A 14,491-nucleotide genomic window follows, 5' to 3' on the forward strand; every position below is an offset into this window, starting at 1 on the left:
ATTATTCACATGATAGTGCAACAATATTGACAATGACCTATCTAGAGTAATAGAATTTGCTAACTACATTTTTAGTAGTTAAGACTTAGTGAATGGTACATTTCACAAACATTTCACGTCATGAAGCAATGGGATGGGAAACAAAAACTAAAAAGCGTATTCACTTTGGCGCATGTATGAAGACAGTATAATTTAAGAGCGATTTTTAAACCACGAATTGGTAACATTTAAAGAATACTAATAATACCAATGTATATTGGGCAGTGGATTCAACCCAACTCGTGTCTCATCAGTAGTGCACACCACGTACTCAGTTTACTTTCTAAACGAAACTTTAACTTATCTCGATAAACTATATGTCAAAACATATTGAAGAGAAATGTTTGTCAAATTCCACCTCTTTATATAATAATAAACAACTGAGTACACTTATAGCCCCAGAAGACACAAATAATTTGGTCTCGTTCAATGTATCCAATCATATTTATTTCATATCTTCTGGATCAGTTTATTGGTAAGATTATATTTAAATAGACCACTTTTCCTTTAACTCTATATCATTTTAAAATGAATTTCTTAGAGTATACTGAACAAAGTCATAAATTCATTTGAATTCCCAACACTCAAAGTGATTTATATCACAGAAATAACTATTAAATGTAAATTTCTTTTCCCCTAGGAAATGGTTCAGGAAAGCAGGTAACATAATAGTTCTTTCCATGACAATTCAAAGATGAAATGTTCAAATTGTCATTTTGCACTTTTTCAATTGTTCAATTGACTACTCATAAGTAAGCTATTTGTCACCGATAAATAAGTATATACAACAATTTGTAAGATCAACCCGGAAACTTTATTCTTATTCATTTCTAGCTCATTTATTATGCTTAGGAGAAATACCGAAAGAATAGACTAAAAACTGAAAGTTTGGTTAAATGGAACCATAATGGAATTAATGTAAATAAATACATTCACCAATAATTTCATAGGTCGACTATATGAAGTTCATAATGACAAAGTTACCATATTAAAGAGAAGTAGATTAAAGTAACTTCATGTTATACATGTGATCTGTATTTTATATACGCCTTCGAAGACATTATAAATCAACTGGGAACTACTTACTTATAATGTTGTGAACTAGAACACTAGTGGGGACAACTTAATGTATTTTAACACATTACAGAATATCTTGGTAAAATCTGAGAACCATACAGTAAATACTTCGTTTACAAGATGTCAATCAATTGTCTCAGACTTGATTGTCCCTTCATTTCCATACCAGTCACCATCTATTCTTCTTCTCTTCTGTTCGATCTTCCCAACCTTCTGCCTCCAGGCATTTCAATTTCGATTAGTGATACATACTACTAATATCTGTCGACATAAGTAGTACACACCACAATAGATCCATTATTATATATATTTATATGATATAAATATTGTTTCTGTATTACTTTTGAAAGGACCTCAAAATATTTCACTGAACTTCAACCTGTTCATAGAGGAAAAAGATGATTCTGAATTTTGTAATTTTAGTCTAATTTATTTCAGGATTCTATTCAGCTCACCTACTCAGATTATAATAACTCCTTATTCGTTTGAAATTTAAATCGAACTAAAGAGTAAAGTCTATTGAATTGAATAAATCACTAATCATGTTAAAACTAATGAAACACTCAAGAAATGATTAAAATATTTGAAAGCTGGTAACTATACCAATAAAATTGTTGATATTTTATTCAATACGGAGAAAGGTTATCTACTCGAGTGTTATGAATGCAAAGTCAAGATCATTGATTAGTGTATTCATAGATGATAAGTAGTCATAAATATATTCAATTAGAAAACAACTTACCTTGAAGAGGAATGTAAAACTTTACTCTCTCTATAGATATCCTTCTGAAGTTATTTATTTTACATTTTCATATTGACAAACATTTACATTATTAGTTTTAGTTATTAAATTATTATTTTCAACTGCTGAATTTTGTCTTTGTTGATTACGACCTTTAGCTCGACGATTTTTAAACCATACTTGTACACGTGATTCAGGTAAACGTAATTTTAAAGCTAATTCTTCACGAATATAAACATCAGGATAACGTGTTTTAGCATATAATTCTTCTAACATTAATAACTGATGTCTTGTAAAAGTTGTACGTTCACGTCGTTGTCGACGTACTGGATTACCTTGAATAAAAATAAAGAAAATAAGATGTGTGTTTTTTAATTCAAATAGAATTCTGGAAAGAAAACTATGTGAATGACGATTACCCAAACTAATCGTATACTCTTAAAGAGAATGTTGATGAATGAATGAAATTCGAAATGGTAGTAAATATATATACAATTCAGGTAAATGCTTTTAGTTGTGATTTGTTTTTTCTAAGCTAAGTGGTTTAATTGTAAAGCATTGATTGCTGTTCTGAACAAGTTGATCAAAGTCTATTTCATGTAGAATTAGGCTGTTTAATTATTCCACAAGCACGAAATTGGACTGTTCTGTTGACCATGTCTATAACTCAGCTTCACTTGAATATACCTTTTCGTTGCATAATAAGAGTTGTTAAGATCAAAGATCATTGAAGAACTGTGACTCACTACATCATATGGAATAAAAATCTTATGATAAGCATAACACGTACAGACAACTAAATCAAAATTCAGTGACCTACAGTTTTAATTTCTATGGACTAATAATATGGTAAAATATTTATTCGTGGTTATAGGCAGGCTACTCTTGAACTTTTGAAAATAGGTTGAATTTATAGATTACGCCTTTCTATTAGAACTACCGTAAATTCATCCCAACACCATCTATTATTATGCATACAATTAATACTGATTCGAGTAAGTCTATGATAACTGTGACTATAATGCTTTTTACAGAATAATGTTACGTATCCAATCAACATAAACCAAGGTTTATTTGATAACTATTTCATTCTGGGTAAGAACTTCAGATATGTGTTATTTAGTCCCTCGTCCCTCAAAGAACTTCTAACGTATGCAAGATTTCATGGTGCTAATTAGGATATGAATAATCAATGAAGTTTGCTTTTCTTAAGCGAAAAAATGTTTTTAATAAAGAGACATTCATATGGCATCAGTTTACCTGTGGCCTGGCACTAATGATGGTATCGAACAGAGTAGACGGTCATTAGAATAATACTAGTAATTCATCATGGATATATTAAATTAAGCAATGATATATATAAACTAAGAACAATCTTTATGCTTATCAAACCAAAATACGTTATTATTTCATGAATCACTAAATATAAGCCAAATAGGAGATTCTAGGCATCTTAACCATAAAGCAGACTTTGTTGTTAAGGTGATATTAGATAATATTACTCAAAGTTTGTCATTTAAGTAGTAAACTTGTTGTTACACAATAGTGGACCGTACTCTGGTATTCTATTCATAAATGTATACTTTAATTAAAATAAATTTCCCTTCATAGTTACATTATAACATTAAATAAACTTACTGGATTTCATTTGCATTTACATTCCACTTTTCTAACTTAAAAACGTTTTAGAAAGACATTCAACATTATTGAATGGCTTTGTTTATCTTATAGTTAATCTAAAAGATATGCCATTTTACAAAATTTTCAAACTAATAATCATTAATATACAAGATCTATAGTTCACATCAGACAACAGCATGTAAGTAACCTTTAGTTCTACATAGTAATCATAATTAACATACGTCGTATTTGTGGGAAAGATCATTTACAAAATGTATTTAAATACATAGTTACAAAATGAGCACATTTTAGGTAAATTAATTTTATTGTTAGTTGAGTTTTTTATTCATACATATTGATTGACCAAAGAACGAGTATACTTAGTAGCAGTTCATGCTATTCTACTTGATGAGTCCGCAAATGTGTCATTTAAAAATAGAAGATATTCGTAGGTTACTAGTGTTTGAGCATAGATGTCTTTGGACGTTTCGATCACAAATGCTGAAACCACCAAGTGACCAATGTTGAGCTTAGAAATAAGTTACTGGGTAAAGTAAGTTAATCGGTTGATGAGGTAATGAATTTCCATTGACTGAAATGTCTGAGACGTGGATTACATATGCTCAACCACCACTTGTCGCGATGCGTGATATTAGTGGATGTAAGAGTAAATCAGGAGAAATTTATGGGAAGAGAAAACTAATAAGTGACATTAGTCCATGAAGTCATTGATTATTGTTCTGAGTTGTTTTGATAGTTGTTGACTAACTAATTTGAGTCTATACGATTGTCGTGACCAATGGTTGAAGACGTTAGCTATCTTTTTCAGGTATTGGTCGAAGTTTTCTATATTCATTCACTCTACTATTTATTTCCATAAGGTTTGTGAATAAACGTAGATAATTAAGTTAAAAAAATTTCAGAATAATACGCAAACAGATAATTAGTTCTTAGACATTGCTGTTATATTTATCCAGCAATGTACATAAAAACAAATCTAATTTTGTTATGATAGACAACAGTCAAAAGCTTTACATTATGATGATGTGTAAATTAAACAGATCAGTGATCACCTTTAAATATGTACATTTAACTATGAGTCATGTCTGGGTTAGATTACTTGTACTGACTGGTAAATCTTGTTCCATGTAGCGTGATTTCTATATGATCAATATGGGACTCAATTCGAACGTTTTAATCAGTGTAAAATCACGTATTTACTTACAACAGTTACACTTCGTAAAGATACATAGGCCGCCCACTAATACTCTCCATCCAACTGTGTCCTGGGCAATCCTTTTCAGTTTTTTCCAGTCGCTATTCATCATATTCATGTCTACTTCCAATTCCCGACGCAGTGTATTCGTTGACGCTCTTCTTTTCCTTTTCCCTTCAGGATTCCAATTTAGAACTTGTCTCACGATGCAGTTTGGTAATTTCCGAAATGTATCTCCTATCCACCTTTAATGTCATTTATTAATTTTCTCTTCTTTCGGAAGCTGGTTTGTTCTTTCCCACAGTAGATTGCTTTTGATGGTTTCTGGACAACTGACATTCAGTAACTTGCTTAGAAAATTGTTCATAATTACTTGTACGTTTTTGGTGATGGTTGTAGTAGTTCTCCAATTTTCAGCCCCGTGCAATAGGACTGTCTTGGTATTCGTATTGACTTTGTTGTTGGTTGAGTTGTTTTCGGTCCTTTAAGAATGCCACCCTTGCTTTGTCAGTTCGTGCCTTCAATTTTGCATCAGATCTTTTTTGTTCATCGATGATGCTGACCAGGAACGTGAAAGTTTCCATCTTTTCCAGAGCTTCTCCATTAAGTGTAATTTGGTTGGTGTTCTTCGTGTTGTATTTGAGGATCTTGCTTTTTCCCTTGAGTACGCTGAGGCCTATTGATGCAGAGGATGCTGCTACACAATTCGTTTTCATTTGCATTTGTTAGTGTGTATGGGGTAGAAGACCTAGGTCATCAGTAAAGTTAAAATTGTCTAGTTGCATACAAGCTGTCCATTGTAGTCCGTGCTTCACCTCAGATGTCGAAGTTATAATAATCCAGTCAACCACCAGAAGGAAGATAAATGGCGAGAATAAACAGCCTTGTTTGAAACCGGTCTTTACTTGGAATGCGCCTGTCAGCTGTCTTCCATGCACGAATTTGCGGTGACGTCCGTCAAATGAATTCCATTTGATGTTGAGGATTTTCCCAGGTGCACCATAGTGTCAAGGAAGTTTCCATAAGATTCTTCTAACCACACTGTCTAACGCTTTCTCATAGCCAGGGAAGTCAATGTATAATGACGAATTCCATTGAAGTGATTGCTCGACGATGATCCGTATTGTCACAATTCTGTCTGTGCACGACCGATCATAGCGGAATCCGGTCTGTTGATCTTGAAGCTGGACGTCTGCTGAATCTTTCATCCGGTTCAACAACACTGTTGAGAACTTTTCCTGGTACCGATAACATTGTGATGCCTCTGTAGTTCTTACACTTGTTCAGATCACCATTCTTTAGTGTCTTGATGTGGTATCCTTCTCTGCTCCCAAACATTGTTGAATAAAACGTGGAGCATATCTGCATTTGCTTCTATATCTGACTCCAGTGCTTCAGTTGGTATGTTGTCAGGTCCTGCTGCTTTCCCAGTGTACAACACACCCACATATTATGAATATAAACAACTATCGAATTTGTGAATTTTTAGCTTTGTGATTTAAGAATCCGCTTTCAACTAACAGAATTCAGGATCGAACCCCGTCTCATCCAATTACATTTAGACCATAAGGTAATATCACTAGTCCTCATACGAAAAGTGTAATCTAGTACGTAGAACTACATTTAGTAAATGAGCTATATTAGGTTTATCACTATAAGCGTAAGTTATTCATCATTCAAAATCTTTTAGCTTTAGCAATTCCCTCAACAATAATTCAATATTTTCAAACATTTCAAATACAGTCAGTTAGTAATCGGTCATCTTTGAATTCTGATAAATAACCATGTAATTCATAAACAATAAAACACTGAAAGATTTTACACGGACACGTGTAATCGATGAATGAAAATTAAAATTAACACAAGTATTGCCTAACTGATAACATCAAGAAGGTCTACAATTTTTTTTATACCTTGAATTTAACTTATGTATGGAAATAATGTCACACGTAACATAAATTTACCCTATGGAAACTAGAAAATTATACTTTGAAAGTACAAGAATTTTGAAGATGTTTGATCAGTTACAATTTTTGAAATGAAATGAAATCAGAAAGTGGTTTTGTGAAGATTGTAGTAACTTCAATAGTTGAAATCATGAGTCAATTGAAGCTAAACCACTATAGAAAACCTGGAAGCACTGGACGGCCATTTCGCCCTATTGTAGGACTCCTCAGCAGTGCACATCCACGACCCTGCCTCGCAGGTCCCACAATAGGACGAAATGGCCGTCCAGTGCTTCCAGGTTTTCTATGGTGTCTTAGCTTCAATTGACTCATGATTTCAATTATTAAAATGAAATCTATTATTGTTATTACCATTATTATTATTATTACTAGTAGTTGCTTTATTCAACATTATATTATTGGTACAATATAGAATTCACAGCACAAGGTATTTTAACAGATTTTTTTACAAAAAAAGAAAAAAACGCGAAGAAACTGATAACTGCAAACATATATACATAACAGACTAACTTTGGTTAGACCACCATTGATAACTAAATAGTACTAAATAGCTGTCACTATCTAATATGGAACTCCTTAATTGTGTATGCTCATGATCCTACTAGGGACCCAACTTTAGTACATTAAAGCTTCACTGTCTATGCTTGAAATTCATAATGGTGATTTCGGCACCTAGTTGTTCATTGTTATAACGTTAGTCAATTTCACAATGTTGTCCGTCAACAATCTCTATGGCATTCTACAATATTTTTTTATTTGATTAGATTGTATTAATATTTACTGTGAAGTTGGTTTCCCTCAATTTCTCAAAACGTTTAAGTTCCATTAAAAGTAGAGTTCCAATGATTTACAATTGAAATTATAGCCACTTCATGATACATCAATATGAACACCTAATATCAGTACCGATATTTGTCTCACCATCAATATAGTTGAAGCCGATCAATTACTACTTCTCAAAATTAACTCAACAGTTCATCTCATAGTTAGACTCCGACCATATTCAGTTAATTTGCCATGTTTGTCAAGCAACTTGAAATTTATAATTACAATCTTATCTGAACTGTTATTTAGGCAGTATTTATGAGTTTCAAAGTGAGAACACAACTGTTCAATAGGTTCTGATTTTCAGCGGTTATATAACTAATATCCATTCATAATCAAAATTCAGCTCGAAATCTATATATACACATTAGACAATCATTGCAAATTAAATGAGCATTTAGCTGTTCATCTCGATTAGGAATTCATTAAAAATATATTATAGTCAATCATATAAGCCATCAATACAATTATGTCCATAATGATAACAAACTAATCATGCTATAAATTGTTAGATTGAAAATAGGCAGTAAAATCTTCCGTTTTGTTCGATTTGGGACTCGTCAGCTAGATGCACTTCAATCCCAGAGTGAACAAAACGCGATTCCTAGATTCCACTGTTAGCCACCATCTTGTATTATATTGTCGGTTGACAAGCATACCGTAGTTGACTTAAGGGCGCAGTTTATCCTATAATACCAACCCTAATAAGAGAAAGGAAGTTCAAACTTCCGGTGTCGTGGTTATGTATATGTAAAGAAATGTGGAATGTTTCCAAAATGTGGTAGTCGCAAACGTAAACTTTTCGGTACTAAGCCTTCCACACCCCGTGGGAAAACTCAATGAGTCAAAGATTGAAGGCTGTTAACAGGTCATATAGTGGTTCACACTGTCATACTTGTGTCCGTAATAGGATTATTCGTGCTTTCATAATGGAAGACCAGATAAACCGTATGGGATTTTCGAAATTGTACATATACTGATTCACACTCTTAGTTTAACATTAATATTACCATAGTGTAAACGAGATCATATTAATTGCTTGTCGTTAGAAATTCACCATTTTCCTACTTTTACAATATGATGAGTAATGATTATTCATAAATTCATATTTAATCTTAGAAATCACTACTAATTTTCGAAGTTTAATCGACTATATCAATTATCAAGCCGTTTCATTTAATTACACATTATATAGGTATATAGGTGCCATGGTTTAGAAATAAAATAAAGACATGGAGATATTTAGGGTCTTTCAGTCTAACATAGTTCAAATGTGTGTTATTAACTTTCATCATGTATTACATAATCGATCTGATATCGATATCACCTTTCAATGTGATCTAACTTTATGCAGACACTGACATAATAAAATTAATAGTTGAAAATAGATAGTGATCACATTAAATCTATTCCCCAGTATGTAATTATAGTGAATAGAATAATTTCACTAAATCAGTTTAATAAGAAAATATTTTATTATAATTATATAGATTTGATGTGTTAGGTGTGAATGTCTAGTAAGAATGATGTAACATGTGTGTTAGAGGGCAGGTGAATGAATCTTTATTAATCTCTGAATTTATCATAATTTTCAAGCGATCCTCTTTGAACCATTTGAGAAAACCCATATGTTATCAATTAAGTGAAAAAAACGTTTTGAAAAACCAGGTCGAAATAAAGTTAATGAAAAGTCTACGGTTTTTGTAGATTGTATAAATTCAAGTAAGTTCACCTCATATACTGGTATAAGATGACATTTAAACTATGATGGATAGTGGCTAGCAGTGGAATCCAGGACGCGCGTTTCATCCTATTTGGGACTCGTCAGCTGGATGTACCTGTATCTCAGAGTTAATGTTCACTCTGGGACTCGAACCCACTACCATTCGCTTCAAACGCCATCGCGTTTATCCACTCAGTTACTGAGTCCTGATAACCAAACAATACCAAGTGAATTTGACATTTAAAATATTTAAAACAAAAAATGTACTAGATACTTGTTTCATAGTATTTTAGGATTCTTCAAGAGAGAAAACCCATCATTTACATAATGATTAGACCATTTACCATTTATGTATTGTGATGAGTATAATGTGTTTGGACGATTGATTCAGGATTTATTGATCTATGATTTCAGTTTAACTCAATGACAAAGCAGTACAGATTATTATTAAACATCATACATCACTTAATATTAATCACATAATAAAATTTTACTACGTAATCTAAACACATATTTTTAGTCATACAACATTTTGATGATTCTTTGATATCACTAAGAGAATTTGTGGAGATTGTAATATTGTTAACAGTTGAACTGACAAGTCGATCTAAGCTAGGTCAGGTCCTCAATGGTAGATTGAGAAAAAAAACATTTGTCAAGAAGTTCTTGATTTTCATCAGTTCTTCATTTGATATCATTTCGTGATAAAAATGCTTTGAATGAATTTCCATAACTCTTTTTATGTTATTAACAGTTATTAGACTTAAACATAATATTGCCAAACTGTCATTCGTTATGATCTACTATACGCATTTTTAATTTCTTATATGGCTGAACTCTGGGGATTTCTCTTGAAATTCGTCGTTGATGAATATATTATCATAATTATGAGCATTATAATAATGAATTCTGTAATTCAATTATTGTTCTCCCAATACATATCTAGTCAACTTGTTAGCATAAATGAGGGAAACACACATATCCAACTCTCTCTCTCTAATCAGTAATAATACTCAAATTAGTGTAGATTAACAATGAAAACTTTATTTACAGTGAACAGAAATATTCGGACATAACAAGAAAAAAACCAACATGTAATTGTGTAACTTACCTGTGGACATATTTAAATCATTCGGTGTTGAGCCAGCAGCAGCCGCTACAACAGCGGCAGCCATCAAGAAATTATTTGATTGTTCTAATAAATTGTATGGATTTGTTTGACGATTAAATTGTTCATTCATAGTATGTTTATTTCCAGAATTATCATTATGATTACTATTACTAATACTATTGTTATTAGTAGTGGTTGACGTATTCGTGTTAGATGTGGTATTATTAATACTGTTACAATTATGTCTATGATTATTACAATGAATTCTACTTAAATTCATTTCTTGTAGAAGTGTCATTGGATCATATGAATTCATATGTGTATTACTTGATGAATATTTATACGGTATAGTTGTATTTGAATTATTTGAACATACTTCTGACGATGATGATGTCAATGTTGGTGATATGGACGTATTATAATTATCATTTATTTCATTATTAAATGAATGATAATTCATTGTATTCGCAAATATATTTGTATATTCTGAATTAAAATCAGATAACAAAGATTGATAATGATGATGATGATGATTATGATGACGAGAAGGTTGATTCAATGTAGAATGAACTTGAATATGAGAATGAGAAAGATGATGATTATGATTATGATCATGACGGTTTAAATAATGTGTATCATGTTGATCACTATCAGTAGATTGATCAGGAACTTCTACAGATAATTGATTCGATTGTGATGAATTTGTCAATGTTATACTACTTAATAAATCTCTAGAATCATTTTGGTTACTATTATTAACTTTATCGAAATAAATATTTGAAAAATTAATTGATGATGTAGTATTATTTACATCAAATGGATAATTTGATAGTTGTGAATAGTTATTACTATAGCCAGAACATGGATTATTATCTGAATTAGTATATAATTCATGATTGTATTTATCAAAGAGATCACGATTAACATTACTATTACCGTTATTATTATTATTACTAACAGATATATTAGTAATATTGTTAGTAGTATTGGTAGAATAATTCAACTTATTCATCTGAATTATACTAGATTCATGATTTTTTAAATCATCTGAAAAATAACTAGTATTATTATTATTATTTCGATAATGAGCATATTCATTATTATTATAATCAGACATTAAAAATGGTGACAATTTCATATGTTGTGGATAATATTCATGATGGAGATGATGATAATCAGGAGGAGAAGGTAGAGGAGGATGAGGATAATGAGAATGTCCATTTAAATATGGTAGAAAGTTTAAATCATTAGAATAATTTTGTGAAAATGGAATATTTTCATTAAAATATGTTAAATGTTCATTGTTCATTATCATTTCTTCATTTTGTTTCATAGTTAATTGTTGTGGATGAATTGAATTAAGTTCAGTTGAGACATTAAGATGATTCTGTGTAGACTTTAACATACTTTCATACTCTGGATTATTATTATTATTACTACTACTACTATTATCATCATAACTATTATTCCATATTGTCGTATTGTTTTGTTTTAATCTACTATAATTTGAATTGATTGTTGGATATATATTAGTTGTTAATGATAATGCAATTTGATATTTTGGTTTCGGTGAATTATTATTGTTATTATCATGACTATTATTATTATTATTATTATTTAAATTATATTTATTTTCAGAATAATTTTCATATAGTTGCTTTGATTGGTTAAGTTGATTGTTCGACTCCATTGGGTCATTATTATGATGATCATGATCTAAATGATTATCACAATCATTATGAACATCTTTTATTTCTAGTTTTATCTTATTATTATCAATAATATTAATATTATTATTGATGGAAGAGATCGACAAATCTGGATTTGACCATGTTATTTGAGGATAGTGATCCGAGCTTATGATTGGTATTGTTTTGTCTTGATTTAAATTATACACAGAGTTGTCTGGTTCTTGTTTTAATAATATTGATGACGTTGTTTCTACTAGTGTTGATGTGACAGAAGTTGTCACTGATGATGTTGACGAAATGGATACAGAAGATAAAGTTTGCAATGTTGGTGAATTAATTTCAAATTCTTTTTTCATTAAATTTGTCTTAAATTTATTTTTATATTCAGTGAATTCATTCGTTGATGAATTAAATAATTTTGAATAATGATATTTATGATGACTAGGATCAGTGCTTCGATGTATTAACTGATCCAGTTTCTCTATACTAATATTACTAAGAGTATGATTCATATTAGGAGTATTTGTCACATTTGTACTATTTGAGCAAATAGTTTTTCTTATATTTTCCATAGATTTATCAATACACGATAATTGAGATTCATCTGAAGTAGTATTCCAATGTAAATTACTTGAAGTGAAGTTAACTGACTTTGAATCATCTAATGAACTTTTCTCTAGAGGCTTTAAATGTTGAAAAGAAAACACAAACACACATAAACAATAAACAGAAGAGATAGAATAGAACCGTTTTTTTTAAAACAATTACTTCTTATAATTTTTACAACCTCAATGAAATTTAAACTTAAACACTACGTTCAAACTGTAAGTTCTTGTTTTAAATGTTGACTAAGATATCTTGGTGAAAGTACAGAGAACAAATATTCGTGAAATTACAGAATTTTGAGACTTACCATACACAGGGTGACTTGAGAAATAAGAACTCTTTAATCTATCTTACTGCAATCTAACAATTTGATATATCATTCCAGGAATAAATATGGAAATAAGGACTAATAAAATACAATGCTAAATATTAACATGATAGTAAAAACCTTTACAAAATGTAATCAATTGAAATAAGAGTACTGGTATGATAGGATTGAAGCAATCAGACTAAGTCAGTATGGAATATCAATCAGTATGGTGCCATAAGCATCTGTTCACTTAGTAACTGAATTTATAAATTAATGTAAATACTACTCATTTCTAATTATCAAATTCTGACTATAAATAAATCATATAAGAAATGGTGTATTCATTTATATTATTTTGATTTATTTGTGGGTCAAATAGATCCATTTCAACAGTCTTATGTTTTCAGTATCAAGCACAAGTTATTTGAGCACTTCTCCAATACGCAACAATCACAGACGTAACATGAATATATTTTTTCTATCTCTTTCTGAAAATCGATAGTATTTTATTACGCCTTTAAAATAACTAAATAACTACTCAAACTTAAACAAAACTTACTTGATTCTCATGATGCTGTTGATGATGAAATTGTTGATAGCCACCTAATTGATGATAATCCTCATTATTTGGTGAGTAGTTAATCAGACTTGAATAATTCACTAAATGTAATGGAGTAGAACTATGTGAATTGATTAACTCATCACTATTGTATTGACAGTTCATTGTATTTATGTATAAATTTTGTATATCATTAGATGATTCCACTAGATCATAGTTACTATTATTATTATTGTCATTATTACCAGTTACTGTGGTAATAGATGTAATAGAAGTAGGCGTAGTAGCAGAATTGATTTCGAATGAAGTGGATGAAAGTAACATTGGAATTTGAACAGAAGGCAATTCATCTGTTGAATTTGATGCTGTCACTATTCCTGATCTCGATGATGAAGATGATAATGACGATGATGATGATACTGAAGACGAGGAAGAGAAGGAGGAAGATGTAACAGATGATGACAATAAGCTGGATTCGGAACAAAAATTGGAATTTCTAGTATTTTTTAAGTCAAGTACATCATTTCTTGAAAATGTTGATGTTTCACGTGAGTTTGTTAAATCCGTTGATGCATTGATGATAGAAGGATTCAGGTTATTTTGGTCGGAATATGATAGGTTCGGTGTTTTAAAAAGAGAATAATTATGTGTATAAAAATGATGTGATATAGATGGATTATTTATAGCACTTGGTGATAACGAGCTTTTAGGCGATAAGGATTCAATTTTATTCATAAATAAGGGATTCATTAGCTGGTGTTGAGTATTGGAGGTATAGATTGAAACTGGATTGTCCATTGTGAGTATAAACAAAATCTGAATGCCAATAATAATAATAATAATAATAATGGTTGCATTTGACAAAGTATATTCTTTTATTATAAGAAATTATGAGGTCAAAATATACCATATTGTGCCAAAGTTCTATTAGGTATAATTGATACGTGGCCAGGAGTCGGATACAAAAAGCGTATTCTGTCCCATTTACAACTCGTCGGACTATTG

The 14,491-nt window shown here is 30.7% G+C and overlaps 1 protein-coding gene across 1 annotated transcript; it reads right to left on the reverse strand.

Annotated features, from left to right (window-relative positions):
- Nucleotides 1–1,912: 1,912 nt before the first annotated feature.
- Nucleotides 1,913–14,284, reverse strand: WC2_20 (blue light receptor; the record flags this gene model as incomplete). The annotated part of the gene is made up of 3 exons (XM_035731516.2): nucleotides 1,913–2,193; nucleotides 10,321–12,694; nucleotides 13,487–14,284. 3 exons carry the CDS (start codon nucleotides 14,282–14,284, stop codon nucleotides 1,913–1,915), a joined length of 3,453 nt encoding a protein of 1,150 aa, XP_035586029.2.
- Nucleotides 14,285–14,491: the final 207 nt, after the last annotated feature.

This window comes from Schistosoma haematobium, chromosome 1 (genome assembly GCF_000699445.3).
Source record: "Schistosoma haematobium chromosome 1, whole genome shotgun sequence".
NCBI lineage: Eukaryota > Metazoa > Platyhelminthes > Trematoda > Strigeidida > Schistosomatidae > Schistosoma > Schistosoma haematobium.